Raw genomic sequence first — 26,386 nt, forward strand, 5'->3', positions numbered from 1 at the left:
AGGCCAGGTATTTTCGGAAGTTGTCCTATCCAGGTCGGGCTTCGTCTTTCCCGGCTGAAAGAGCAGGCCGCCCGCGAAAATGTCAAAAACAGAGATCCGGACAGAGAATACTGCCGTTCCGTGATACAGCTAGTGATATAGTCGTCGCCTCAGTCGCGAGCAAGGCTGCACTCCATCATAGTCAACCGGAGAACCGCAACATTTTTTTTTACATTTTATAATGGCCGGGGTGTGGCACGGTGACTCGCCGTCCGATAGTCTTCAGAGAACGTGATGGATGCTGTGGTCTCGAAAAAAAACCGGAGATCCGCAGAAAAAATGCATCTAATGAGACGATAAATATCCTCCACACGACTGCCAACACGTTCGCGTCCAATGTGACGCCAGTAACGCTCGTAACGGAATTCTGTTACCAAGTAACGGTAGTAGATTAACATTGTTTTCTCGGCATATTAGCTGTATTCATCGACGCAATTATTCTAATTTGAATTTGGCGTTCGATCGTGTACGATAGCGCCTCGCGGCGACCAATCCGTGAATCGCTTCAATCCACGCTGTTTTATCGATCGACGGTGGTCGATATGTTAGGCAGTTTATGTATCGATTTTCTACAATTTATCGATCGCGCGGGGCGCCCTGTCGTCTGAATTTCAAATGACAATGTTGAAACTCGTTCAACTGTAATTTTATTTTAACGCAACTGTGATATAAGTAGACTACGGACGTTCATGCGAAATGAAAATTGTTTTCTTTAATTGCAGGACCTTTGCTGGTTTCTATCAGGTAATGACAGACTTAACAGGAAAGTTCCCACAAACGTTTATGAAGAATGAACTGTTCGTTAATGGACTTACGAGCGTTCAATTTTGTGTTTATCGCAGTGATCGTAGAATCACGGTCACGGTCATGATTTTAATTTTGTTCACGCCGCGATCGTGACTTTTTAACACTAAACCTACCGCTGCCGGTCGGATGACCGGTTTCATATTTTTCATTTCACAATTATCGAAACTATAAAGTCGGTTACATGAAAATTGATTTGATATTTTTACTCGGGCACATATTGTAATAAAAATTTTACGGAATCTAAATTTACTAAAACTATAAGGAAATTTTCTTTTCTCTTCTACGACATTCTTGGGGATAAAGATGCTTTAGTCACCGTAACTGCAAACAAAATAGTACGATAAGGGGTTAAAGAAAAATCTGTGATTCCACTCTGCGTTAACGAATTAACAGATTGTCGATCAATGATATTTTAACAGGTTGTATAACTTGCGCGAAGAACAGTCATGCTCTCCGCAGATCAGAAGCGATCACGAGAATCACCATGATTAGGAAGGAACGCGATCGAATCAAGATTGATTCAAAAGTGGCGGTTGACGCGATTCCTAATTTTGGTTGTAATTTGAAATTGCGCGGGAGACGCGAAGCGTGGGTACGTCACTGGGTCGGTCGGCAGTGGCGGCGCGCTCAGCCAGCGGTCACCATGGTGACGAGCAATCATCTCCCCCACCAGATTTCAAACGAGCCCCCTTCTGCGTCAGTCGTTCGCGAGACCTCGTCAGTGGTGGATTGCGCGTCGTTAGCCGGCCAGTTTTTTTGGTGTTTCTGTCGCCCTTTCTCGCTCTCTCACCCCTGGTGAAGCAGCACGCAGCCGAAGACAACGGAGCGCCTCGGGGGCGCTGCCGCGAGTGTACGGTGCGCCGAATAGTATCGTCAGCGGCGAGGATCCGTTCCGTTCTTCCGTGGTGTCGTCCTTACGGTCAATAATGAGGGACATGGCGGGCAAGATCGCCGAGTTGAAGTTCGAGGCACCCTTAGCGCGCTTCGAGGAGGAGGACACGGCTAGCTTGAAGAACATGAATCTGCTGACAGGTGCGAGGAAAACCGCGAGAGAGCCAACAACGCCGTGTACGGCGTGTATAGTGTATACTATACACACGACACACGATTCCGTTGGCTCTCGGACCGTGGCGCACACGCTGCGCATCTCCTCTCGTTCTCCCACGGATCGAAAGTTTATCGCGATGTTCCCGATACGAAAATCGTTTTGCGGCTGCGACGACGACGATGGCTCGCGTCACGTCACCCTGGCTGCGTCCGCATAACCGTTCAGTGCCAAAATTACACGAAACCGACAGTCGCGACCGGCGGCGTGACAGCCATCCTAGTCCCTCCTTCGCCTCCTCCATTCCGAGTGTAATCGATCTCTCGAACCGCTTCGAAAGTGGGTGATCCTACTTACGAAGTAATAAAAACGTTTCGAGGACGGTTGTACGCGAGGCCTTCGTCGATGTGTATTTACACGTTACTTCACGCCCTGCCTAGGATTACATCTGTCCGAGAATTTCGGCACTAGGTCGAATTCTGGCTGGGAGAATTATATAAACATCGATTCCACTTGTCCTCGGTGCTACCATTTATTTCGGGAGCTTCCAGACGCCGAATGTAATCGATTATTTTCGCGGTAGCCTGGTCAAAAACGGAAACGGTTACTTCGCGATCCGAAAATCGCATCGTTCAAATAAGCTGGTACGAAAAGGTTAATCTTTAGTCCGACCCGTTAGCTCGCAAGGAACGCCAGGCAAGTTGACATATCCCGATCTTTACGATATCTTGCGTAGAGGTAGATTCTGTGAAAATATTCGACATTTTTCTAGCGACCCATATTTCCTTTGAGAGCAGGAAACTGTCCTTCAGTTGAGGCCGGAGAAGCTACTTCGAGAAAAGGATAGGAATAGGAAGAGAGACAAGTAGGATTTCCAAAAATCTAAGATGGCGCCACTGTAACTTATTTTGTTTCATTTCTTTACAAATAATTGCGTCGATCCCTCGTCATTCAGATGTACCCAGGGGTTGTATCGTATCGCTTTCAAATTAGAAACTGATTGATATATCTTTTTAGTCTCTAATTAACAATGTTGGGACACACTTTTTTTCCTCGTCTCGGGGATAGTAGCTTGTAAGGGGCATTGACACCAGGGAATATGCCCTTAAGGAGGTAGACTCGTTTTTCCAGGATTGCAAGGTTGCGGGATGCGTATTCTCATTTCTCGATAATGCAAAGATGGGTTTTTTTCAGTAGTGAAAAGCGCTAGATAAAAGGTCAATCTAGACCGCAATCGCCCTCAGAAGTCCTGTTTCCACGTTTACTAAAAATAGGACTTTTGAGGGGTTTTGACTACTGAAAACACCATCTTTGCAATTATCGAGAAATGAGAAGGCGCATCCCGCACCCTTGCAATCCAAGAAACGAGTCTACCCCCCTAACTGCTGGCCTTAAATGGCTGGCTACTGGAACGGTTATCCTGCTCTTTCTTGCGCCGAATGAATAAAATCCGCAATCCAGTAATTACCACTGGCATTCAATAGGTACTGATTAAAGGTGTCGATGTCCCCGGGTCGCTTTCCTCGAAGCCTGGCACGTAACTATAAACGGAAATTTCGAAACAGAAAGAGCGGTGGTGGCCCGGCAGCAGGGAACAGGTTTCGCGGGAGCGGGTAAACGCGTGAAACGGTTGTGTGCACGCGCGCGCGCGCGGACTCGGTCACGCTCGTTTTGCCGGGCCTTAGAATCAAATGACGAGGGTGGCGTGGCGCATTTAGCCACCATGAAGAGGAGCGACCTTCGGACCGCGACAAAAGGCTACGTCACGCGTACAATTGCCGTCTAACGTGTCGCCCGAGCGAGCCTCCTCTCCAAAGAAACCGAGAGGCGGCTCTCTCGTTCGCGGAAACAGTGAAACTGCATCGCGCATTCCGCTCCTGACCCTCATTGGCGGAGCAAGAACTAATTCGATCATTTTTATACCCTCCTCGTACTGCAATGGCATCCCGGTGGCCTTCATGGCCCCAGCAAAATTGCACAATATTTATTCTATGGTTTCAGCGGTTACAACTTTTCCATCATGCAAAAGGGCCCAGAAGAAAGAGGAAGTTGTTATCCATTGTATCCAGCGTTGAGAAATAGAATTTTATTCCGATTCGAACGAAATTAGTAACACGCCTGTTTCATTAAAGTTGTTCTAATTCTTCGTCGCGAGTCTAACTCCATGTTACAAGACTCCAAGTAGAACTAAAAGTATTTCGAGAAATTTTGATAGACTGTTAAGAAAGTTTCAGGTAATATTGCTGAGAATATTTCTGTAATTTATTCGAAAAAGAAGGAATGGAACAGTGTGTATCATTGGGTTGTAACCGAAGCCCTTGCATCGATGACTAGACTGCGGATTTCTATGCAAATGCTCATTTCCTGTAAGAGAGAAAGAACCTTCAACGGAAGAATTCTTCGTGGTAAACGTAAAGTAATCAATTAATTAATTTTCACTCTATGACTCTACTTTATCGATTTTAGAAGTGTCAAATTCTCCTCAGGGATGGAACCTACAATTGTTCAAGAACTATGCGCTCTTTATGACGTAACCTTTCGACCATTACGTAAATCTTGACGACTATAAAATAATTCGATACTGGAATCGTTGATGGTAGGCTGTAGCTCCACTGTACATTTTACCATTACGATACAGAATTTATCGCTGTCGCGTTTCTTTTTCAGTATCCGTTTAATAGCGTGCATTAAACTCGAGATTAATAACGATAATAACGTGTTGCAGTTGAGGTCGCGCAATATAATAGACTATCTGGAATAACGGAGGTCTCCGCGAGGCTCTATGGTACCCGACGCACTGTAAGCTATAATTTGAGGACATTGGAGTAGCTCGATCACGGCGTTGACCGATCGTTACGTCACGCACGCGATCGTTTCCTGAAATGGTACAGCAAGCTCGCAACCCGCGTCTCGAATAACGTTCTTTCGAAAGCGTGCCCTCGAGCGCGCGGCTCGTATCGTTTTTCGCGACATCGTAGATCTCGCTGGAACACGCACTCGCCAGATTCCCGCGGAATCGCGGAAAAGCCTGCGAACTATTCCTGCTTACGAACCTCTTCTCGAACTACGTCCTTGACACGAGCTTGACTTTGCCGTTCATTTGCCAAATCCATCAACACGATTTTTGTCGTTATTTCAAACTGAACAGGTTGAGCATCAATCATGTGCTTTGGCAGCAAATGTAAGAAAAGGTGGTTAATCGATTTCAGCTGCGAACAGCTCATTTATTAGCCCACGCAGTGAGCTATTAATCATCTCTAGCTTTTGCGAGGCATTCTTTCAATCAACGCCTCTGTTCAGGGAAAACTGTTTCACACTCGAACAAAATTGCGAAAAGCTTCCGTTGCGGGAAAAAGCACTCTACATTCGGGAACGATGTTTTTAACCCCCTGCGGACGGGAATTATTTTCGATACACGTTTTTGTCGTTTGAATGTATACACATATTATATTTTCCGGTGAAACAAGATCAAGTGTAAGAATTAAACGAAGAGAAAGTAAGTATTTGTTAAAAATTTGTTTGATATTTTTCAAAGGTAATCATTTCTTCAAAATGATTCGTAATCACAGACCGTTACAATTGTTTAGGCAACTATCAGCAGTCCCGCGTCCGCAATCGGTTAAAACCATCACGGCCAGCCATCGACGCGTTGACACTAATACGCGAAGCGAAAAGATTAAAGAGAAGTCGAGAGCGATTTGATCCTGTCGAAAACATACGATCTGCGTCCTCGACGTCTGCGCGAAAGTTCGATCCGCAGTTTACGTAATTGATAACGGAGCTAGGCGACAGCGGATGTAATTAATACCAGGTCTCTGCGTAGAACGCGCGAAATCTCCCCGTGACTCGCTCTACACGCTCCGTGAGATACGGCACTGTCTACCAACAAACGGTGACCCATCTTCTCCCGCTCTCCTCTCTCTCTCTTCGTCGAGCTGTCTCTCGTGTTTACTCTGAGATACGCTGGAATTGGTGACTAGTACCAACTCTTGTGTCACTCGAATTTTGTTGGTTCTGCTCGGAGAACAAGGGCGAGGCTACCGGTTAGACGAACTACTCAAAATATCTATATTTTACCTCCTACGGTACTTCAACAAATTATTTATTACCGTTTGTGGTCTCGAGATTGGTATCCGGGCGTCGTTTCTATTTTAACAGGGATACCGATCGTACGCACAGATGTTTGCTTCACGCGTTGACTAACGCGTGAGTCACGCACGAGTCATGAAATTGTCTGCGTTTACAAATTCGTGTTTGCGCTAATGCATAAAGTGCGGAAAATTTAGCTCCGACTCTTTGGCTTCCATTTCATCGAATTGACACTTTGATTTCTGAAAGACTCTTTAATACTGCATCTACCGGGAGCCTATGGGAGCTTTTCAATAATTGTGACGTACCAAATGGAAACTTGAAAATCTTTATCTGCACAATAATCCCAAACGAAATGATTAGACTACGTTATTGTGCATAAATGCGTAAAGATCCGTAGGCGAACGATTGTTTACAGCTGTCTAATCGAATTCGTTTCTGTCCCGTAGAGCAATTGTTGGACGCCAGTTTGGATGGTAACTACGGGGAGAACTGCAACGCGAACGAGCCGCCGACGACCCATGAAAATGGCACCGATACCCTACAGGAGGGGACGTTCAGCCCCTTCAGCGGCAGTCTCGAGGACCTTGTTAATACCTTCGACGAGAAGATAACATCCTGCTTCCGCGATTACGGCACGGATGTCGAGTCCCTAGCACCTGTCCAAGTACGGACACAGGAGGAGATCATGAACGAGTGCCAGTAAGTTTCTCTGGATATTTATTCGGCTCGAGAAACGCACAAAACCGACCAAGGACGTGGCCCGCGTGACGCACTTTGTTCCGATAGCATCTAATCTCCGAGTCGATTGACTCGTCACTTGACTTCTTATCGTCTTCTTGACGTAAAAACCCTCACCCTTGGACGTACAGGTGACCCTCGGAAAATACTATAAATGGCCACGCTATAATAACAATAACAGTGCGCTTTGCTGCACTAGCAGCCTATGCACAAATGCCGATGGTAGAATATTCTACACTGGATTTATGAACTGATCCTTGATAGACAAACTAGCCATGTCGAATGGAAACGTGTTAGAAATTTTGCATGAAAGACTGCAGCAAGGCCAGTTACAGCAATGCCAACCGTGTTACACACGGATTGCCTGCATTAAATCCGCGCTAGCGCAGATACGGGACTGCGGGTAAACAGGTGTAGCTGGCACCGAGCGTCCCATCAGGTTCCGCGAAAGTTACCTTGGTAATCGGTGTCCCGTGAGCCTCGATAGAGGACTAAGGGGGGAAAAAAGAGGAATGCACCAGCGATAATTATGTCGGTACGCGCGCACGACCGAGAAGTTGTCCGTGATCCTTGGGTCACGCGATTCTCCGGGTACAGTTATACCGGTTCACGGTTCAAAAATGAAGCACGGCCGCGTTGGTCATCCACGCGACTGTTCCCAGGCTTAATTCCCGTCAGTATTAAATCATACGTCACCGTTGCATCGATTTCTCATCATTGTTTGGCACGCCAGTCGGCGAATTAAGGCGCAGAAACGTGGAATGTTGAGTCAAGGTCTGAAAAGTTGAGATTCACCGAACATTGTTTACTGAGATAATACTGTAATTTACTTTTCATTATTGATACGTTGTATATCGTTTCCAGATACGAAGTGCGATGAAAAACCGGTACGGACTGATGGGATGACCTAATATTCCCATCGCTTCCGACACGGTCGCGATCGTTCGCGGTGCCGGCAAATGAACAGGCGATCGAAGCTCGGTTATCGCATTCAAATTGTCACGGTTTACCTTGAGATATCTATTACGTCGATCCGCGTACCCGCCGTCGCAAATGATGGGCAGAGAGAAGCTGCCGGGCTCGAGCGGAAGCGATCGTTTATGGAAGATCGCCGTTACATTATTCGCTCGCTCGCGCGCGAGAATCGTAATTACCTACCAGTCGCTACGGATGCTCCAATGACATAATTCAGGGTATGCTAGCGTGGCGTTCCGGCTGTCGGGATGCGTGCCGCTTTTACGATCACGGCACGGATTTATCGTTCCTATAAAATCGCGCAAAAACCCCGCACGAGATTACGCGTTTCGCCGGCATCCAGCCGGCTGTTTACCACATAATATATCCTGTTCGAGTAATAGTCGTGTTAACGCTTTCTTCGACGACTCGTTAAGACGCGCGCGCGCGCGCGAAGCAGTTTCACTCGATGCACCGGTTCAGCCAATATCAACGAACGATAACTCGCTCGCTGTTATTAAAGCTTATTGGCTCGACTCACGAGCTCAAATTGCGCGTGGCGGCACGTGGATGGGAACGAGCTATGCTTCATTTATGAGCGCATCTCGTGCGGCTGTTCTGATCAAATCGTCGACACCATCGAAAAACGACACGGGCTGTTACAGCACACAAGATTGCTCCAATTGCATCAATCTTTGAACAAATCGTTCTCATTTGGTTGACACGTTTTTATGCAAAATTACCGTTCTTCATTTGTGGGGCATTGTGCGGCTGATTGAAATAAATCGTGGATAGCATTAAAAAACGTGACGGCCGCTTAGAGCACACAAGATTGCTCCAGTTGCATCGATCATTGAATAAATCGTTTTCATTTGGTGGTGTTACGAGCCGAGGGTTTGTCAGCTATGCGTGAACCGAGGATGGTTTCATTTGCGAGGTTTGTTGTGGACTAACCGGTGAATGTTGCATCACCGGGTCGCCACAAGGTAGGAGGCATTCATGTGGACTAGCCGATGTCTCTTTCTCCACTTGATCGCCACTATGTATATAAGAGAGGGTCGTGATTCCGTTGCCTCGTAACTTATAGAATTAAATAGATATACCTCTAGCAGCAAAGGTGTATCGTCGTAGGATACTAACTACTGGAAAGTCGAAAGGGAATGTGCGTAATGAAAATGAACTCTATATATTGGTATAGATTGCTATATTCTTAGTTATACTTAGGTCAATACAACTGGCTTGTGTGCTTTGTCGCGGTTTGTAGATTAACACTAAATTTTTACACACCGAGAAATGCGGGGACACTTACACGGGTCTTACAAGACGGGCTCTCAACGTAAATTCTTATCGGAAACGAGTCGGTCCAAACTACGGATTTTTTCGATGAAAGTTTTCCATAATTCTGCAGCCTAGTTCCTCGCTGCACTGGATCAAGGCCTGCTTCTAAAAGCTCACGTGCGCGGACTTCGTAATCTATCGAGACTCGAAACGGCACAGTTTTCTTCTGTTCGCGACGCGACGGTCAATGGGAAAGTAAAATACGGCGCAGTGGTGGGCACCCTCGAAGCGCATATCCACGTCCATACAGCTCCCGGTTTTATTGGGAATCGTTTCACGATTCGTTGGGAAGCTAGGGGACTATATGCCAGCCGCAGAGCCGGATCCTCGGGATCACGGTATCGATTTTCCGACTGAAAAGTGTGCCGCCATGAGTACTCTCTACATGACGTTTGCGCCGTGTGTTGCAGCTTTCTCTCCGCTGCTGTGTGGACAGCGCGCCAAAACAAGAGAGGACTTCCAGTCTACTAATTAGTAGACTGCGGAGCTTTATGCAGAATGCAAATGTTCTTTATCGATTGTACGAAGCAGAAGTCGAGTAAAGATATCTTTCGTTCTTTAAAACTTGTGTACGGTTGGAAATAGTACATCAGCCTCGTTTCTGTAATCTCTTCACTGCTTCAAATATTACCAACACATTTTTCCCGTAAATGCATAAAATCCGCAGTCCGCTATTAGATTGTCGAGTTGCTTTCAATCCATCTAGTTTTTTCAACCTGAAATCCGACGTTCCAGATCGCTCGGAATAATGGCCATTGTAAAGGCGATTATTCGAAAACGAACGACCGAAGGAACAATGGGCTTGGCGGGCGAAGTATCCGCGAAAGAACACCGACTGATGGTTCCGCTCGAAAAATTCGGAACAGGTGGAGGGCCGGCCGACCGTTAAAGGAAAGTCAAAATTCCCGAGGGTTAGGGTCGAAGAGGGTCGTCTGCGCAGGCAAATGTTTGCGGAGGACAGTGCCCATTGTGATCGCGTCTCGCAGGTGTCCGGGCGAATTGCGTCCTCGAACGGTGCAGGTGAAACCCAGCGAAGCGCATAATTGTATCTTCTTCGGCGTAGAGTAACGCGCGGCGGGGCTCTTAAACTCGTTTGAACTTCATTGTCCACTGTCGTGCATAATTCCTTTGAAGCCACGCTGCTCTCCCGCAAAATCCGTCTGGCCTTTCATCCAACCAAATCGGCTGTCGCGGCTCGTGCAAAATAAAACAAGGAACCGGCTGATTAAAAAAGACATTGTTCCGAGAATATTTTCTTACCGACCGAGACGCGCTTTACTGCTGCGATTCTTGCCACGAACTTGGTTCGCGAAGCCGACCCGAAACGAAAATTGCGACTCATTGTCCTCGACGAAATGTGGTTTCAGCGATTTTCGAAAGTATTGCTTAAACGGTCACGCGAGGGCGCCAGAGAGTTTATGCACGGTAAAACGCATCGCGGTCTGTGAAACAAGGACGCAGGTTGCACCGAGGGCCAAGCTCGAGAGAATCGAAGCCACGCCTACTCGGGCGCTCTCCGCAAAGGGAGCAACACTATCCTAATCAAAAAAGACACACTCAGAGGACATACTGTGATCTTCAGAGTTAGATTTTTAGGGGATAAGCCAGATACGGATAGAGATTGCCCTCTGGGATACTATCCTAGCTCTACGGAATAAGAGAGCAACGAGGCCACGCCCATTCAGGGTGGTCTACACCGAGGAAACTAAACGAACACTCTTACACTTCTTTTTTCGGTATCTTTCGGTTCAGAGAGTAGGTCTCGGGCAATTCTAGGTAATCACACACTAAAAATTGCCTACACAGCTTTGTCCTAGCCTTGCCGAAATTAACAAGATCGAGGCCACGCCCACTCGGGGCGCTCCACGTTAAGGAAACTAGACAAACAGCCTTCTACCTCCTCCTCCTTAGCCCTAAAGCGTTGGCCCAGGGCAATTCCAGACGCTCACAGACTGCAAATCTCTCTGTGAAGCTCTGCTCCACGTTCTTCTACATCAAGACCAACGAGACTACGCCCATCTGGGCGTTCTATACAGAGGGAACAAGACACACAGTCTCCCACTTCTTCTCTGGCATTTTTTTTCCAAACTTCTGGCCCATGGACTCTGTGAAAATCGAGAGCAACGAGGCCACGCCTATTTAGAGCATTCCATGTAGAAGAAATAAATCAAACCTCGGACCTCGCATGAGGTATAGCTATTCAGAGCAACCTAGATCGTTGCAAGACCTCAATTACCGAGATTCTACCGTACCCGCTTTCCCTCCTCGACTTCGCGAGCTTTATTAACTTTTTTTGCGCGCATCCAATAACTTTCCTCATTCTCTCCGCCTACGTAACACCGCTCCAGCCAATGAGACAAATCGTCCACTCTGCACAGTCTGCGTCTCTGAATCTCGCGCGATGCAATCGGAAGAGTGATCCTTTCGCAAGAAAAACGCGGAGCGCGCGCTCGTGGAGCAATATTCGCGTTCGCCGGGGTCTTGCAGCTTCTTAGAGCGTGGTAAAAAACGAGCGTGGCGCGACATCGACTGCGGGCCATGCATTTTCGCAACGTGCCAAGGATTCGTTCCCGTCAGGATCCGCCGGTTACGTAACGCACGCGGCAGCGGTTTCATCTTTGGCAAACCGTCGAAAGAGAGCGAGGTCCCTGCTCGCGACAGAAGTCGGGAGGTCAGCGTCCGACGTTCGCAGAAACGACACGTGCAACAGCACGTGTCTCGCTCGCCGGATCGCCCGGCGTTTTCGTGTACGCGTGTATTTACGCACACAACCCCCAAAAGAATGGAGACGAGCCGTTCGTAATCCAATTTGTCGCGGAGCCTCTTTCTCCACGGCATCCGATTTTCGGCGAATGAAATCTCGGGTCAAACCAGGCCGCGTTCAATTTCTCTCCCTCTCTTTCTTCTCTCCCTTCGAAACACGGTAGCCCCGGAACTCTCTTTTCACTCCCGTGATCCGAAAGACTTTCTCGGCCTGCGGCACCCAGCTTCCTCTCCTTTCTTTCTCCTTTTTCTTTGCCGACGCCCCTTTTCTCCAAGCCCGGAGCCCTTTCGAGGCGTCTACAGTATATGCACGCGCACGCGACTCTTCTACAGAGCCACGATGATCATCATCGCCTCGCCTCGAAACCCGTGGAATCGCTCGTTATCCGAGATTCGATTTAGAGAACGTTACAGCTACCACGAGCACGTTCGTTCTGAGGTAATCAGTCCTCGGTTCTCGGTTCACGCCCACTTATTTTGTCTCGACCCTGCATCGAGCACGCGAAAAGCCGTGTATTCACGTTTTGATACAGAGAATTGCAAGTGCCTTGGTCCTTTTGTATCAAAACTAGGCTTGTTAGCTTTGCAACTTGCCACTCGAGTTCGTCAACCTCGAAATTCTGACTCGTAATTGTAAAAGCAGATCAAAATCTACTTTAACAAGGCCGAATAGTTTTGCGACTAGACTGCGGATCTTGGGCATTGGGTAGATGGGTTTTGGAACGGTGAAAAGGTTAAAGAATTTAACACTAAATTAAAAGTAACTCATTAATCAATTAATTGTTTTTGCACGAAAGAGTCTTCATAATTCCGATAATTGTACAATAACAAATCTGGAGCCAGTCATCCGACCGATTGTGGCAGGTTTAGCGTTCATGTCGATCTATTATTCTAAAATTAATAAAATTGTTAAGAAAAGTCCTGTTGAAAATGATTAAGTACCGCAGAGAATTGTTATTTTGCAGAAAGATCTGCAGTCTATTCATAGCCAACCTGTACGTCCGTACCAACCCGTTTATTCATTGTTTTAAGAAGAATCGCTTAAGACGGATAAAATCGAAGACATTACATAAAAGATTCTCCTATGCCGCGAAAGTAGGGTAAACTTCTTTCATTACTTCGGCCATTGTAGTTAAACATGGAAATTGCACAATTGGCTAGAGAACGTATTTCCACGGAAATCCTCGCATAGAGAATCACGCTGGGAAACCGGCAAAGGACTTAGGTTGCGACCTAGTATTAAAAACTGCATCGAACTAAAATACCCGCATACGTTAATACACACACGTGACCTGTAGCATTTATGTTCGAACGATTTGTCGAGCATAATGGTCGGTTTCGAAAAGAAAGACGTCGAGCGACTTGGTTGATACGGTCGGTAGACGATAGGTTAGGGATCGAATCCTGGTTTCTTCGAATCCGATTCGAGTCCCTTTAACCCGCAGCCATGAACCCGGCCGTCTAGCCGTTACTGTAGGGGAGTATCGAGCGCTATAGCTAGCGATGGGATCAAGTATAGCAGGCTCGAACCTTCACTGATAATTTCGAACAAGTTCCTCGAGGACCAAGAGCTTTTAAATGTACTCGAACCCTGGCGAAGTAGGCTCTTTCAATCATAACTGCATCCTAAATCAGCTTATCCCAACCTCTTATAAGTACCTACTTTAACCAGAAATCAATTAAACAATTAGTTCATCTATTTATATCTGAGAGCACCGAGAAATTATATTATTTCTTACTAATCCCTTTTACTGTGATGTCGTGGTAGACTCGTGATGAACACTTCTAACAATCTATTCAATAGGAATGTAAATGTATACTATTTCATCAATTTTCTCTACTTTTATATGTACTTTGCAATCAATTTGGTAAATGAATTGATCGAGACTTTCTCTAGTACTGCTCAATAATAAATATACACTCAGGATTATAGGTTCTAAGGTTCGAAAGCAGCGCGTCTAAAATAAGTACGTTCATTTTAAATGCACGATCGAAATGTACATTCAGCAATAAATGTGCTCATGAAAATCCTCTAGCTTTCGAGTAACACGTTCGGAATGCCGAAGCGAATCCAGGTTATTGAATTTGGCTCGCAATCGGAGGCACGTATATCGAGCTTGATCCCATCCCTAGCTGCGACGGGTACAACAATTGCAGCATAGAATCGCGGCGCGAATTAATCGCAACAGCGACAAGAACAATCGGGACATCGAGGAGCGCAGCAGCGAAACAACGATCGCAGAGAGACAGAGCTCCGGGGATAGAATAAAATCGGCCCTCGGAACGATCGATCGGCGCCCGATCCCGGCTGGAGCGAGAGAGAGAAAGCCTGGCAAAGAAATCGTGCGTGATCGAATCGGCGAGGGGCATGAAAATTTGATCTCTGTGTTTTGTTCCGTCGTTCGTATCGAGCCACCCTCCGGATGGACAAACGTCAATAAAGCCGCGCACGCGCTGCACGCGGCCTACCTCCGTCACGATTCTCCTCAGGCTATCGCGTTTTCGCGTCCCGTTTCCTCGGGCGAATGTTTTATTTTTTCCTTTTCCCTTTCAGACCTATCGTTCATTTTACATTTCCCTCGAACGATTTTTCTATCGCATCCGTCGTCTCGGCGATCGTTTCCCGCTCTCGCGCTATTTATCTTTAGTTCTGCTCGATGGATCGCCCAAAAACGGTGCATGAGTCATAGCTTCTACCTCCATATCGTCTCAAAATATTTTCTGTCGTGCGAAACGTATTTTTGGCTGTACAAGTTTTATTCTAGTGTTCGTCTTTGTTAAAGTTGAAGCGATCGCAATACAAGTGTTCACATTAGAGCAACAAGCAGAACGTTTACCAGATGATGGTACTTCCTGCTCGCTATTATAGTCGTTCCCGTCGTTGATTCGTAGCCGTATTAGCGATGGAGAACATCTATCGGTCGTTTAAAATGTTTTACGGAATGCGACGCACCTGTTTTTTTCATAAACAGAATCTTTGAGTCAATGCTAAATTAACCCTTCCAGTACAATGGACGATATATCTCGTTGCCACGATGTCGAAGAAACGATGTTATGGACGAGACATCTCGTCACCATGATTTCGTCGCACAATACTCTGGACTCTGAACAAAATATCTGGTATATCGTTATCATTGATATGAAGTGTTTTATTTGAAAATTTAACAGCATTTAACAAAGGTGCTTACAGATGACAAATATAAAATACTCCATACTTTACACACGTAGAGTTTTAATTATTTATTTTGTATGGAACGCAGAGGATAATTATAATCGATGTAGAAGATCTAATATACAAAAAAACAACTCACAGAAAAAAGTCTCATCCAACAATAGAATGTATAGTTTGCAGAAAAGAAATAGCCGACGGAAGGAATTGCAGATGTTTCTGTAAAAATTGTTCCGTCACATTATACATTTCACCCCATGCTTTGAAACATTCTATACAAAATAAACAATAAAGACTTTAATTGTGTCGAATATGAAGTATTTAATATTTATTATCAACGCTTACATGTCTTCAAAATCGATTATTTGTGTCCAACTTAATAAAAAAATATATAAAAAAACTTTTCAAAAACTACGCTTATATTAAAATGCACTAAAAAGGTGAAAATAATTTTTTTAGACATTGGTGACTATAAATAAAAGCGTGGAGCGCTAAACAGTATTGACGTAATCTTTGTGGGCGCTCCACGCTTTTATTTATAGTCACTAATGTCTAAAAAAAATTGTTTTCTCATTTTTAGTGGATTTTAATAGAAGCGTGGTTTTTAAAAAGTTTTTTTATATATATTGTTTTATTTTCTACTTTTCGGTCTTTTTTAAATGGAACGCAAGATATAGTAATACTGGTATGAAATAGTAAGATATATAGAAACGCAAGATATGGAAATATGCGAGATAGAATGAGGGGATGATTCCGAGAGACGACGTCTCTTGATGGAGTCCGAAATTGTCCGAAATGGAACTGGATGAACGGAATACCACACTGACTGAGCTCCTTCGGTGCGAAATGGGTCAGTGGAGTGGGGATGAGTCGGAGTGGGAACGCGTAGTGGAGTAGGGAGCGCTGGCGCGCGGAGTGGGGATCGCTGAACGCGATGACGTTAATATTAAAATTTATTTTTTCTCCTGACTGTTTTTTATTATTGTTTTATTTATTGTCAGTTTTTTAATTTGTTTTTTAGTATTGCATTGTTATCCAGTTCTGAGCTATGTTTAAAGTTTCAAGTCTCTAGCTCATCGGGAAGTGGTTTAAAATTCGATTACAAGATTTGACGCGTACAACAACGACAACTCGGCAAGCTAATATAAGCGCGATAAAAAAAGAAAACACTTTGTACAATTTTATTGTATTGTACAACGAAATTATAGTGACGAGATTAGCCCAACCATATCACCATACGCACGACAGCATGGTGACGAGATATCTCGTCCTTAGCATAGTTTCTTCGACATCGTAGAAGCAAGACATCTCGTCCAAGAATTATTCTTATCTGCGAGCTCCGCAAAATGTATCGCACCCTGTGCACTCTGTTGATGCTAAAAGATACAAGTTCGGAGAGTTCCATCACTCATTTCGTCCCACAGCTTACCTAGAACAAATCTGTTGCAGCGATTCCGATCCTGTAGGGGAGGTATTCTTAGCAACAAGTGATTCTCGTACGATTCAACTCCTCCTCCTTCTCCTGCAGCAATTGCACAACGACACATTTTTACGAGGATATTGTTTTCCCCCCGCACGCAGTCGCCGTTACGCAACGGAACAACGCACGAGGCTCGGTCGCGGATCATTGAACCGGACGATGAATTAATCAGCGGATACTCTCTTCCTCGGAATCGAATTTCCCCGCGCTTTTTCGCGAGGATGAGCCACGGACCGAAACAATGGACCGCGCCTGGCCACCAGATCAATTAAACGAACTGCATTTGTGAAACCGACTGCGGTTTCTAGCCGCCCTGATTGCTGGGATGCGAGGGAGAGGACAATCAAATTGCACCGCTCCTTAAAACCAGATTGTTACGTTAAATTGTTTCAACTCGGTCCTTCAATGATCCAATGATTATTACGCAGCCAACGGTGCACAAACTTAGCAAAGACAACTATCAAATACGTGGGGGTACTGTGAAAATGCACTGACATTTTCAAAACGGTGTCCTTGCGTCCACTTACCGTATACGCGCAGTTTCCGGTTTCCATTGGCTCGTTACTCGTTACCAAAGAGAACACATTGTCTTTGTAAAGAGAAACAGGTTAACACGTTCAGTGCTACGCCAGTGGCCATCAAAGTCACACAAAATCGAGGAAACTCATTTAATAATATAAGAGTAGAGAAGACATATATGTAGCTTATCATAATAATAATTTTTGTAAATCTCGGAACTTTGCAGATCTTAATAAAATTTGGTTGGGTTAACCCTTTGCACTCCTTTGTCGAGTGTGACTCGACATTAGAGCAAAAACAAATGTAGGTAAATGAAACGGATTTTATTCATTATTTATTTAATTGTCTCATTTTTTAGTTGAAAACAAATATAAGTTCCAGAAATCTAAATTACAACAAAGTTTGAGAGATATATTTAATATAATTAGTAAACAAAATTGTTTGTAAAATGAGTAGCAGTACAAGAACTGTCCTTTGAAGTAAATTTCAATAGTAGGGATTTGCTGGCAAGAAAATTGACAAATAATTCGGAGTGCAAAGGGTTAATGGTAGTAAAAATTGATTTTCAAGTACGGTAAAAAAAATGGTATCAGCCATATTATGAGCGACGTGGCACTGTAGCTGTCGACGTGAAAATTTTCGGAAGTCTTGGATGCTTACGCGATTCTTGCGATATTGTATTATCTCTCTGCGAGCATCCGGCGTGTGCCAATTACTCCGTTTCATAGTGGTATCGCCGCGAAGGATCATCGGGATTGCAGAAACGCGTGAAAAATCGCGCCGATCGACGTCTAATTGTATCCGGGTAAGGTTTGCGTAAACATGGGCGTGCTTTTTTATTTACGGCGTCTATCTTTGGAGCGTATCGATTCGAGACGATAAGAAGGCGACGATGATTCTCTCTTCGCGGCCATCTGGCCGCGGCCGTGATGTTTAGCCGTTCGCGTCTCGATGCGGCCGGCAACCGAGGCTGGATGAAGTCACTGCTTTAATGCACTTAACATTAATGAGAAACTCAAGTGGGTCGAATTGACCTCCATTTGTTAATCCGACACCATCGACCGGGGGCCCGTCTAGGTAGCCGGTGTGTTGCGTCGCGGCGTGCGTCGTCGCTTTGACGAAGAAACGTCACTTTTATTTCCGCGACTGGCGGCTACGCCAATGCCCTCCGCCGTCGCGTCGCGCCGAAAGGAAACAAACCATCGGTTTAATCAACGGGGATCATTGGCGGAAAGAATTCGAGGGCTCGCGCGACGAGACCATCACGGGGTCGTCGTTCATTAAACTTGATTAAGAGAGGGTGCACGCGTCTGCGAGCCTCGAATTGCGTGACGGGGACGTTGCTCTTGCGCACGTTCAAAGCGACAACTCGATGGTCAAATTTGCGTTTATTCGTCACTCTCCCGAACCTTGCATTCTTTGCTGTTCAAAATTTGTTAGTATTCTCGAAATTTCACGAGTAAATCGTGATCAAAGATTGCCCCGTGACAAAGCCACACCTACTCACAAGGGAAGGACCCCACGTGTCCGATTTCGATTTTCATAATTTTTTGTGAGACGTAATTACTCAATAGTTTGAAAGATATAATCAATTAAAGTTTCATACCTTGTTTGTGTAACCGTGATTCAGCGGTATGAATCTTTGATTGTTTATATCTTTCAAACTATTGAGTAACTACACCTAATATTTTGCATACATAATTAGGGATCCATATACCATCGTCTCACAAAAAATTATCAAAATCGAAGTCGGACACTTGGGGTCCTTCCCTTGTCAGAGCAATCTGCACGACGTAAACAGTCTCCGACTGCGATTTCTTCCATTTATCATAAAATGTAGAAACATGGAGTCATATCGATGGAAACGTGGCTCCAATAAAATCAAGAGCAACGAGACCACGCCTCTTGAGAGAAAGATTTCCTGTTCCAAAGTCATTTGCTCCAAAGTGCCACCTTTGCGCACAACCCAGAGTGCCCTCGGGGCAAAGAGGTCTTCTTTTCTCAAAGAGAAAAAGATAATCTAATACAGGAAAAATCCGCAACGAGGCCACGCCCACGCGTAGCACAATTTCTTTCCAACTTGTTGCCCTCGCCTCGATGGCAATCCGAAGTGCTTTCAAGCCGAGTCGAAAAATCATCGATTAGACCCGTTTCTCTCGGTTAAGAAAATAACAGACTGTGACAAGAGCCTGACTAGCGAATAATGCTCGAGATTTTCGCACGACATGAGAGCGTGTACCGCGCGCAAGAATACGCCTCGGAATTGTGTCGAATCGCGGAACAATTTGTCGGCTTAGAAGCAGGAAGCGTTCCCAGCGACTGTTTAGCGCACCGGCGAAAAGAACCGCTGTTCGAATTGAATCGTCGCTAAAAATACCGGAACACACTCGCACGGTGCGCGATGGTGTTACCGGTGCGATTACGCTTGTTATGCAATTGGAATTGTTTACAAATCGGTGGCACGAGAAAGAGCCATTGATCGTGTCGTCGTCGTTCACGGACACCGGCGGCGTATAACGACGATTCGTACGGACGCGTTCATTTCCTTAGAACGGCGGCCGCCTATTGTTATCGGGCCACGTTGCCCTCCGGTTCGTGGCCGGATCGAAGTGTGCGACGTAGTGCCGTGCGTATGCACGAACGTGTACGTACACATGGCCAGCAAACGCCTACGAGAAGAGTGATTCACACGCTATCCCAGAAAACGAACACTTAACAGAACGTCTGTCGCCGACACGCGGAATCTTATCTTCTTCCCGCGGCAATTTAACTCGCGAGGGGTTCTTCCATTTCCCTTCGAATCGAAATTCTAATCTCGCTTATCGGACGACTCGCGCGAGAATCTAGAGGCAAAATCTTCGTCGTCGTGCTTAACTGCCTATCTTACTCGTTGCTTTACAAAATTACTTCTGCGAGCTTTTGCCACGTTCTTGCAGAGCTTAAAAGAACAAATTCGACATTAATAGCTTTTATGCAGACACAATTTCTTTAGAATGATCTTCTTTTCCTGCTAAAAGAACCTCATTAACTATCGACATTGCTTTAAATGCGTCAAACCTGCAGCCTACCGATAAGAATCCCATTGCGCTCTGTTGTGAGGACTCGTTGCGTGTCCTCGAGAGCACGTAAAATGCTTGAACTCGAGCGACTGGTTTCAATTATCGCAGGACTCGCGGTTTATTTCGGGCGGCGTGTCCACGGACAGAAATAAAAAGGCGAAAAAGACTACAGCCGGTGAATTCTGCGAGAACTGTCCGTTCAGTCGCGAGAACGAGCACGGACGATTCGATTCGTGGTTTGGAAACGTCAGAGGGAAATTTAGCGTGAGAGGATATGAGTCAGCTAGAGCGTGATGGATCTGCATAACTAATAACACGCCCGATCAAGTGCGTATCCTCGGGGGAGAAAGAATCGTTCGAGCGAGGCCGGGGATTTAATTAGGGAATCTCTCTCTCTAGATCGAAATTTTGATTGCGACGAAAATTGTACAGCGGTCGGACAGCATGATGGAAACGCTGTTTAGAAATTCTACATCGTATTTTCAAGATTGGTAGCCATCCAAATCCTAACACAATATTTTTCTGGCTGGTAGAAATATCGAATGTAGATGAAACGTTGGTAACTCTGTGTCGAAGTAGACCCGAGTCCCGTCGTCCAAGGGTGAAACAATATTTGCTATTCCAATAAGACAACTCCAAGGAGAATTCAGTCCATATTAAATACCAAGAGTTACCCTACGTTAATCTCTTGTCCCATAATATTCAGAATTTACTTTATTATCCAGCGTATACGTCGAAAATTTATTTTCTCAATTCTTTTATTCCTTCTGTCCTTTAGGGGTAGGAGTAGGGGGTAGGGGTAGACTCCTGCGCTTCTTCATTTCTCGATAATGCAAAACACAGGTCTAGAAAACGTATTTTTTAAATTTTCAATATTGGCCCACATAAAAGTTTTAGTATTTTCCCTACAATTTCGACCAATTGTAATTTCTGGAAAAATTTCTTTTCACATCCTGTAGCAAACTAATTGCTCTAGTTTCTCAAAAAAGTTCAAATTGCATAGTCCAATATTAAAAAGGTTATTACATGCTGTCGAATAATGCAAATTACTATCGCGACCTAGATCGATCTTTTATCTAGCTATCTTTGACTATACCGAAAACCCCCATCTTTGCATTATCGAGAAATGAGAAGACACACCCCGCACCCTTGCAATACTCGAAAAACGTGTCTACTCCCTTAAAAAACTTTGTTTACTGTCCACGGTTTGGTCACGGTTATTTCGAAGAATTACCAGCGCACGAGGTTAATTTGGTTTTAATCTTTTAATGGCCACAACCGTGGTAGAAATGATGAGGCAAGGGGTTAATGTAGAATCCCCCTAACGTTCAACGTGTTAAGTGATTGTATAATGTTGCAGAATGTGGTGGACGATAACCGGCACCTTCGGAAACATCCTGCCGATCGACTGGAGCAAATCGTACGCGAGGAAAATGCACATGCCCGCGTTGAATCTGAACGAGGCCCCGCTCTCGAACGACAGGTAAGCCATTTTCCCCATTATTCTCCCCTTTCTTTCTTTCATCGTAATTCGTTTGCCGCTTTCACTTCTCACCCACGAGATCGAACATGTATGTATGTACTCCAGAGAGGATGGCTAAACGCGATTAATGTTTGCCAATCGGTCGCTTTCCTTTTGTTTGCCTTAGACAAGAACTAGAGGATTTAAGTAGCGAAGACGAGGCTGTCGCGACTGATTTGGACATGCATGCTTTAATCTTGTCCAGCAGCATCGACACGCACAGTCCCGAGGAACAGCTGAAGACTGCGGAAGAGGTACTTCGCGAGATAGACGACATAATGCAGGCAAGTGAACATTTTTCCTACGAAGTAACACGGTGTCCGAACAAAATATTCATAATTCCTCTTTGCAGGCATTACTTTAATCATCGAATATATGTATGAAGAGAGGATAGGAAATTAACACAGCTTTTAAATGATATGTATTTCATTCGAGTCTAAGTTACAGTGGATAACAAAAGTATATTAACTTACTTTTGTTATCCACTGTAACTGCAATGAGATATTTACTTTTGGTACTCAAGGTTACGATGTTATAAATCTCTGAATTCGTCTAGACGTAATAGAAATGAAGTCCGTTAGAAAAATAGTGGTGACCATCAGATGTGGAGAAATACAATCATGAGAATAATTTGTTGCTCACTAGAAACTTTACCCTTTCGAGCATAGTCATGTTTTCCTCTAGCATTCTTTTCATTGATGCTCGGTTGAGTACATAGTACTGATCAACGCTGTTTCTCTACCAGATCCATGTGAGAAATCAGATCGATGTATCGTTTGAAAGCCGTGTTGATTTCCAGCACTCGATGCATTCTATTCTTAAAGCGATCTTCTGCGAAGCTATCACCGTGCAAAATAGAGCGTATGAATGAATACTTTCTCCGGACACTGTGCACCTAATTATTCAAATGGTTTAATGTTCGAGGACAATCTCCACGGAGCAAACATTGATGATCTTTTATTTTACAGGAAAGTCCATCGATGGAACGATCACCGGACTCGGATGGCTCGTTATTGGACAGCGACGAGGCGCTCGAACGGAGCAGGGAAGTTCTCGGCTCTCCGCTGCACGAGAAAAGTACATTTCCATCGAGACCGATCTGGAACAATAAACAGCGCCGGACTATGGAGCCAGTTAATGCGAATTGCAATGTGTTTGTTTTAGAGCTGAAACAACTGAGCTCCAGTCAACTGACCGAGCTCCTCGGCGAGATGGAGTCGCTGGTCGGAGCCCTAAGCGAAACCCTGATCGCGGAACTCGCGTTGAGGGACGAATTAGAGTACGAGAAGGAGCTGAAGAATCAGTTCATCTCGCTGCTGCTCGCCGTGCAAAACCGACGAAGACAGCACCACGTGACAAAGAAACGAAATCAAATGCAAAATGGTACTAGTCCGTTACCGCAACACAGATCCTTACAGGAATCAAAGGTAATCCTCGTTGACGCAGCTTCTTTCTCGAGCAAATAGTCATGAACGATTCTTCTTTCAGTATTTAACGACTGTCATCCCGTATCATACGGATAGTGGTCCTCCAGACAACCAAGCCTTACAGGTTCTTATAAAAAGTAAGTATTTGCCAGTACATAGTTAATTTCGTTAATTAGTCTGATTCCTCGACTTCTTCACAAGCCACGATTTAATCTGTTGCAGTACTGAAAGCAATTAACGAAGACAGCCCAACCGTACCTACTTTGTTAACAGATTATATACTCAAAGGTATAAACGAATTTTAAAAAATCAATTTTAGATTTGTAACCTGCTAATCGGGTGAGGTCTGTGGCCATTATGCTGCGAATCTTTGCGTATTTGTGGTGTCTACAAATCTACCCTGGTTAGCAGGTTGTAATGGAATATATTGATTTAATAAGTGTTCTTATCATACGTTTTCAGTCCTGTGTCCCACTTAGTGAGAATGTCGCAAGTCTCGCGGGAAGATCAATGGAACACCAGGAAGAAAGATATTAAGATATTGAAGAATACAAAAATTTGCTCTCTTCTTCTTGCCAGTACGCTTTCAGCCGTTGTTGTGCCGCATATATTTGCGTTAAGGCAGGTGATTTTTCGCTTCTGAGTTGTGTCTCGAATTACACTCTCTCTATTGATTGTAGATCGTAGGTAGGGTCCCGTGACACTCGTATCTAGTCTTACTTTATATATTATATTATAATGTGTATATTGATTTTACATTAAGGTACAGTTCCGATAATCTATGTATTGCGCTCTATGGAATACCTCTTGTCGTATACATATGGATTATTATAAAATACGATTCTTCATTTTTATATACGTCATTCATGGATTTCTCGCGACGATTCGGTTTTTTGTAATTTTTTGTACATAAAGATTTTATCGAAATACGTGTGAGCAAAGTTTACTATATCACCGAGAATACTTATATATATTTATCTAGAGAGAGAAAACATACCAAATAATATGTAGATCGCTCTCGGCCGATGAGAGGGAAAAAGAGAGAGAGAGAAAGAGAGAGAGAAGCATTAATAAGCTTTCGGATTTAGTGCGTATCGTTGTAACACCCGTATCTATCGAAAGTTACACTAATTAATAACATTGACGCGCAAAGGTACATTGCATCCAGTTAATCGAATCATACTTTCACAGATGTGTACTTTACTTGACAAACTGTTAAAACGACTGTGCGCAAAAGCTGATATTAAACGTTCTCTCGTGTACAGCGACAAACAGTTGTCCCGATGCATTGTGCATATAGTAGAAATACTGTGTTTGTTGAAATAAAGAAATAAATCGGACAATCTTACTATTCGAAAGAGTATTCCTCACCCGTATTCAATACAGTTTTTATTATACAGAAAATTACACTATGCTTTCCCCCGAGTAAACTGTTTTAGTTTTTATTTACCGCTTCTACTAAATAATTAAGAAAGAAGCGTATTATTCCATTAAAAAAAGCGGAGACTACCCTCGTATGTCCCTTACGCATCCACCTACAGAAAAATCATTAACAATCGGATCATGTACCCCTTGATACTATGCAAATTTTATTATTAGATGCATTTTTTCCTATCCCATTAGCAGCCGAGCTATTCAGGTGGCCTGCTTTAGGCGCCTCTGTACACTGTTCGAAATAATTATAGGGTATCTTTGAACTGCTGTAACTTCGAATAAAAAAATCATACGATAGTCTATCTGGGCTCATTTTAAAGCTTGGAAGTTTCTACTTTCGCATCTCTATATTTAATTTCTTCTATATTAACCCCTTGCCCTACAATATCGTGTCTGACTCGTGTTAAAGATTCTGAACAGAGTCTAATAAATATGTGCACTATATTAATTTCCTTTAAACCGAAATAAAATTCTACTTTGGTTTTGTTAATGTACAGCTATTGGAGAATATAATAGACATACAATAGATATAAATTTTCTCCTTTTTTCAGAAATTACGAACTACAAAAAAGTTCTAATACTAAAACCGTAAAATAAATCTTAAGGCAAGGGGTTCACCCTTTGCACTCTTTCAACTTGAAATTTATTTCAGAGGACAGTTCCTCGACTGCTACTTATTTTAAACAATTCTGTTTACTAATTATATTAAATATAGCTCTCAAACTTTGTTGTAATTTATATTTGTGAAACTCATATATATATACTTGTTTTTAACTAAAGAATAAATTAAATCAATATAAAGGAAGAACCAAATACATATAAAAACCCGTTTTATTCACATTTTTCTTTCTCTGATGTCGAGTCACACTTGACAAAGGGAAAAAGTGAAGTTAGTTTTTCTTTCTGAAAAATTCATACAGCTCTACAGAGTTTCCTTCAGTTTCCTCGCGATTCGTTTACAAATGGCTTTATAAGAAAGGGAATCCACTGAAAAAATAAACTTCAATTCAAACCATCAAACTGTCGAGGTTAAATAGACTATCGTACGATTCTTCTTCACGAAGTTACATAAATTCAAAGATAATAGTTTTCAACAGTGTATATTATATGTATAGTGCTACTATAAACTATGCAGTATAAACATTACGCTACGTCCCAGACAACCAACTGCTCCGTTCTGCAGCTGTACTGCGCCGCAGCTATGTCGCGTTTTGGATCCCTGCTGCCGCGCCACTGCACGGAGAACGGGGCTCGATTTTGCCTCGCCGTAAGAGGGCAACACGGTCGCGCCAGGTCGCATTAATGTAGGACGTGCTATGTGGTAGATGTCGCTAAAGTAAATGTCTATTATACAAATGTGTAGCAGCAGCAGTCTTTCTTTTTACTGACAAAATTAATATTTTTATTTAAATTACATACTACATACTATCAGGTCGTTCGGAAAGTAATTTCGTTTATCGTGTAGGGATGGCAATGCTTCCGTTTGTCATTACTAGACTGCGAATCTTTCTGCAAAGTAGAAATTGACTACATCGATTGCAAGAAATAGAAATCAAATTGAATGTTATTTCTTCAGCAAAGGAGAAAACGAAATGACTTTCCGAACGAGCTAATACATTAACATATTCCAATAGGAGAGCTGCATAAAGTCTAAATAAAATCAATCTCATCATTTTCATACAAAGAAACATTTACCAGTTACTTTTAAGGTTCGGTAGGTGTAGAGGGTTGAAACGTCTTCGTGCAAAAAAAATGTGTCGTAGAAGGGAAAAGAAACTTAATTTATAATTTTCGGCTCGAGCGCGTTTCCAGCTACCCGAGTGCATCGGGCTGCCCGGGAGTGTCTCGATCTCGTCGGGCGGGTTCGGAAAGAATCGGACAAGTTCGGGCGAGCGAGTTTTCGCGCTACTCGAGATTCAATTCTGCGTTCGCACGAACTTGTCCGCTTCTGTCTGACGTCTGAACGCGCTCGACGAAGTCGAGCCACTCTCGGGCCACCA

The 26,386-nt window shown here is 44.0% G+C and overlaps 1 protein-coding gene across 2 annotated transcripts; it reads left to right on the plus strand.

Annotated features, from left to right (window-relative positions):
• Positions 1 to 1,534: 1,534 nt before the first annotated feature.
• On the plus strand, positions 1,535 to 24,686 carry Unc-76 (fasciculation and elongation protein Unc-76). 2 transcript variants are annotated; one of them, XM_076425417.1, is made up of 9 exons: positions 1,535 to 1,878; positions 6,430 to 6,682; positions 21,364 to 21,486; positions 21,653 to 21,809; positions 22,494 to 22,602; positions 22,690 to 22,952; positions 23,014 to 23,089; positions 23,175 to 23,240; positions 23,415 to 24,686. In XM_076425417.1, the coding sequence occupies exons 1-9, from the start codon at positions 1,773 to 1,775 to the stop codon at positions 23,429 to 23,431; spliced, it is 1,170 nt and encodes a 389-aa protein (XP_076281532.1). In that variant the 5' UTR covers positions 1,535 to 1,772; the 3' UTR covers positions 23,432 to 24,686. The 2 variants fall into 2 exon arrangements, with proteins under 2 accessions (XP_076281532.1, XP_076281533.1); XM_076425418.1 differs by having other exon boundaries at positions 21,734 to 21,809.
• Positions 24,687 to 26,386: the final 1,700 nt, after the last annotated feature.

Source organism: Lasioglossum baleicum, chromosome 6, assembly GCF_051020765.1.
Source record: "Lasioglossum baleicum chromosome 6, iyLasBale1, whole genome shotgun sequence".
Lineage (NCBI taxonomy): Eukaryota > Metazoa > Arthropoda > Insecta > Hymenoptera > Halictidae > Lasioglossum > Lasioglossum baleicum.

Bases quoted from the DNA above. Each gene is read 5' to 3' on its own strand.
- Unc-76 (XM_076425417.1), top strand. From the start codon at position 1,773: ATGAGGGACATGGCGGGCAAGATCGCCGAGTTGAAGTTCGAGGCACCC. The intron at 6,683-21,363 runs GTAAGTTTCTCT...ATAATGTTGCAG, and splicing joins GAGATCATGAACGAGTGCCA to AATGTGGTGGACGATAACCG. The intron at 22,603-22,689 runs GTACATTTCCAT...TGTTTGTTTTAG, and splicing joins CTCTCCGCTGCACGAGAAAA to AGCTGAAACAACTGAGCTCC.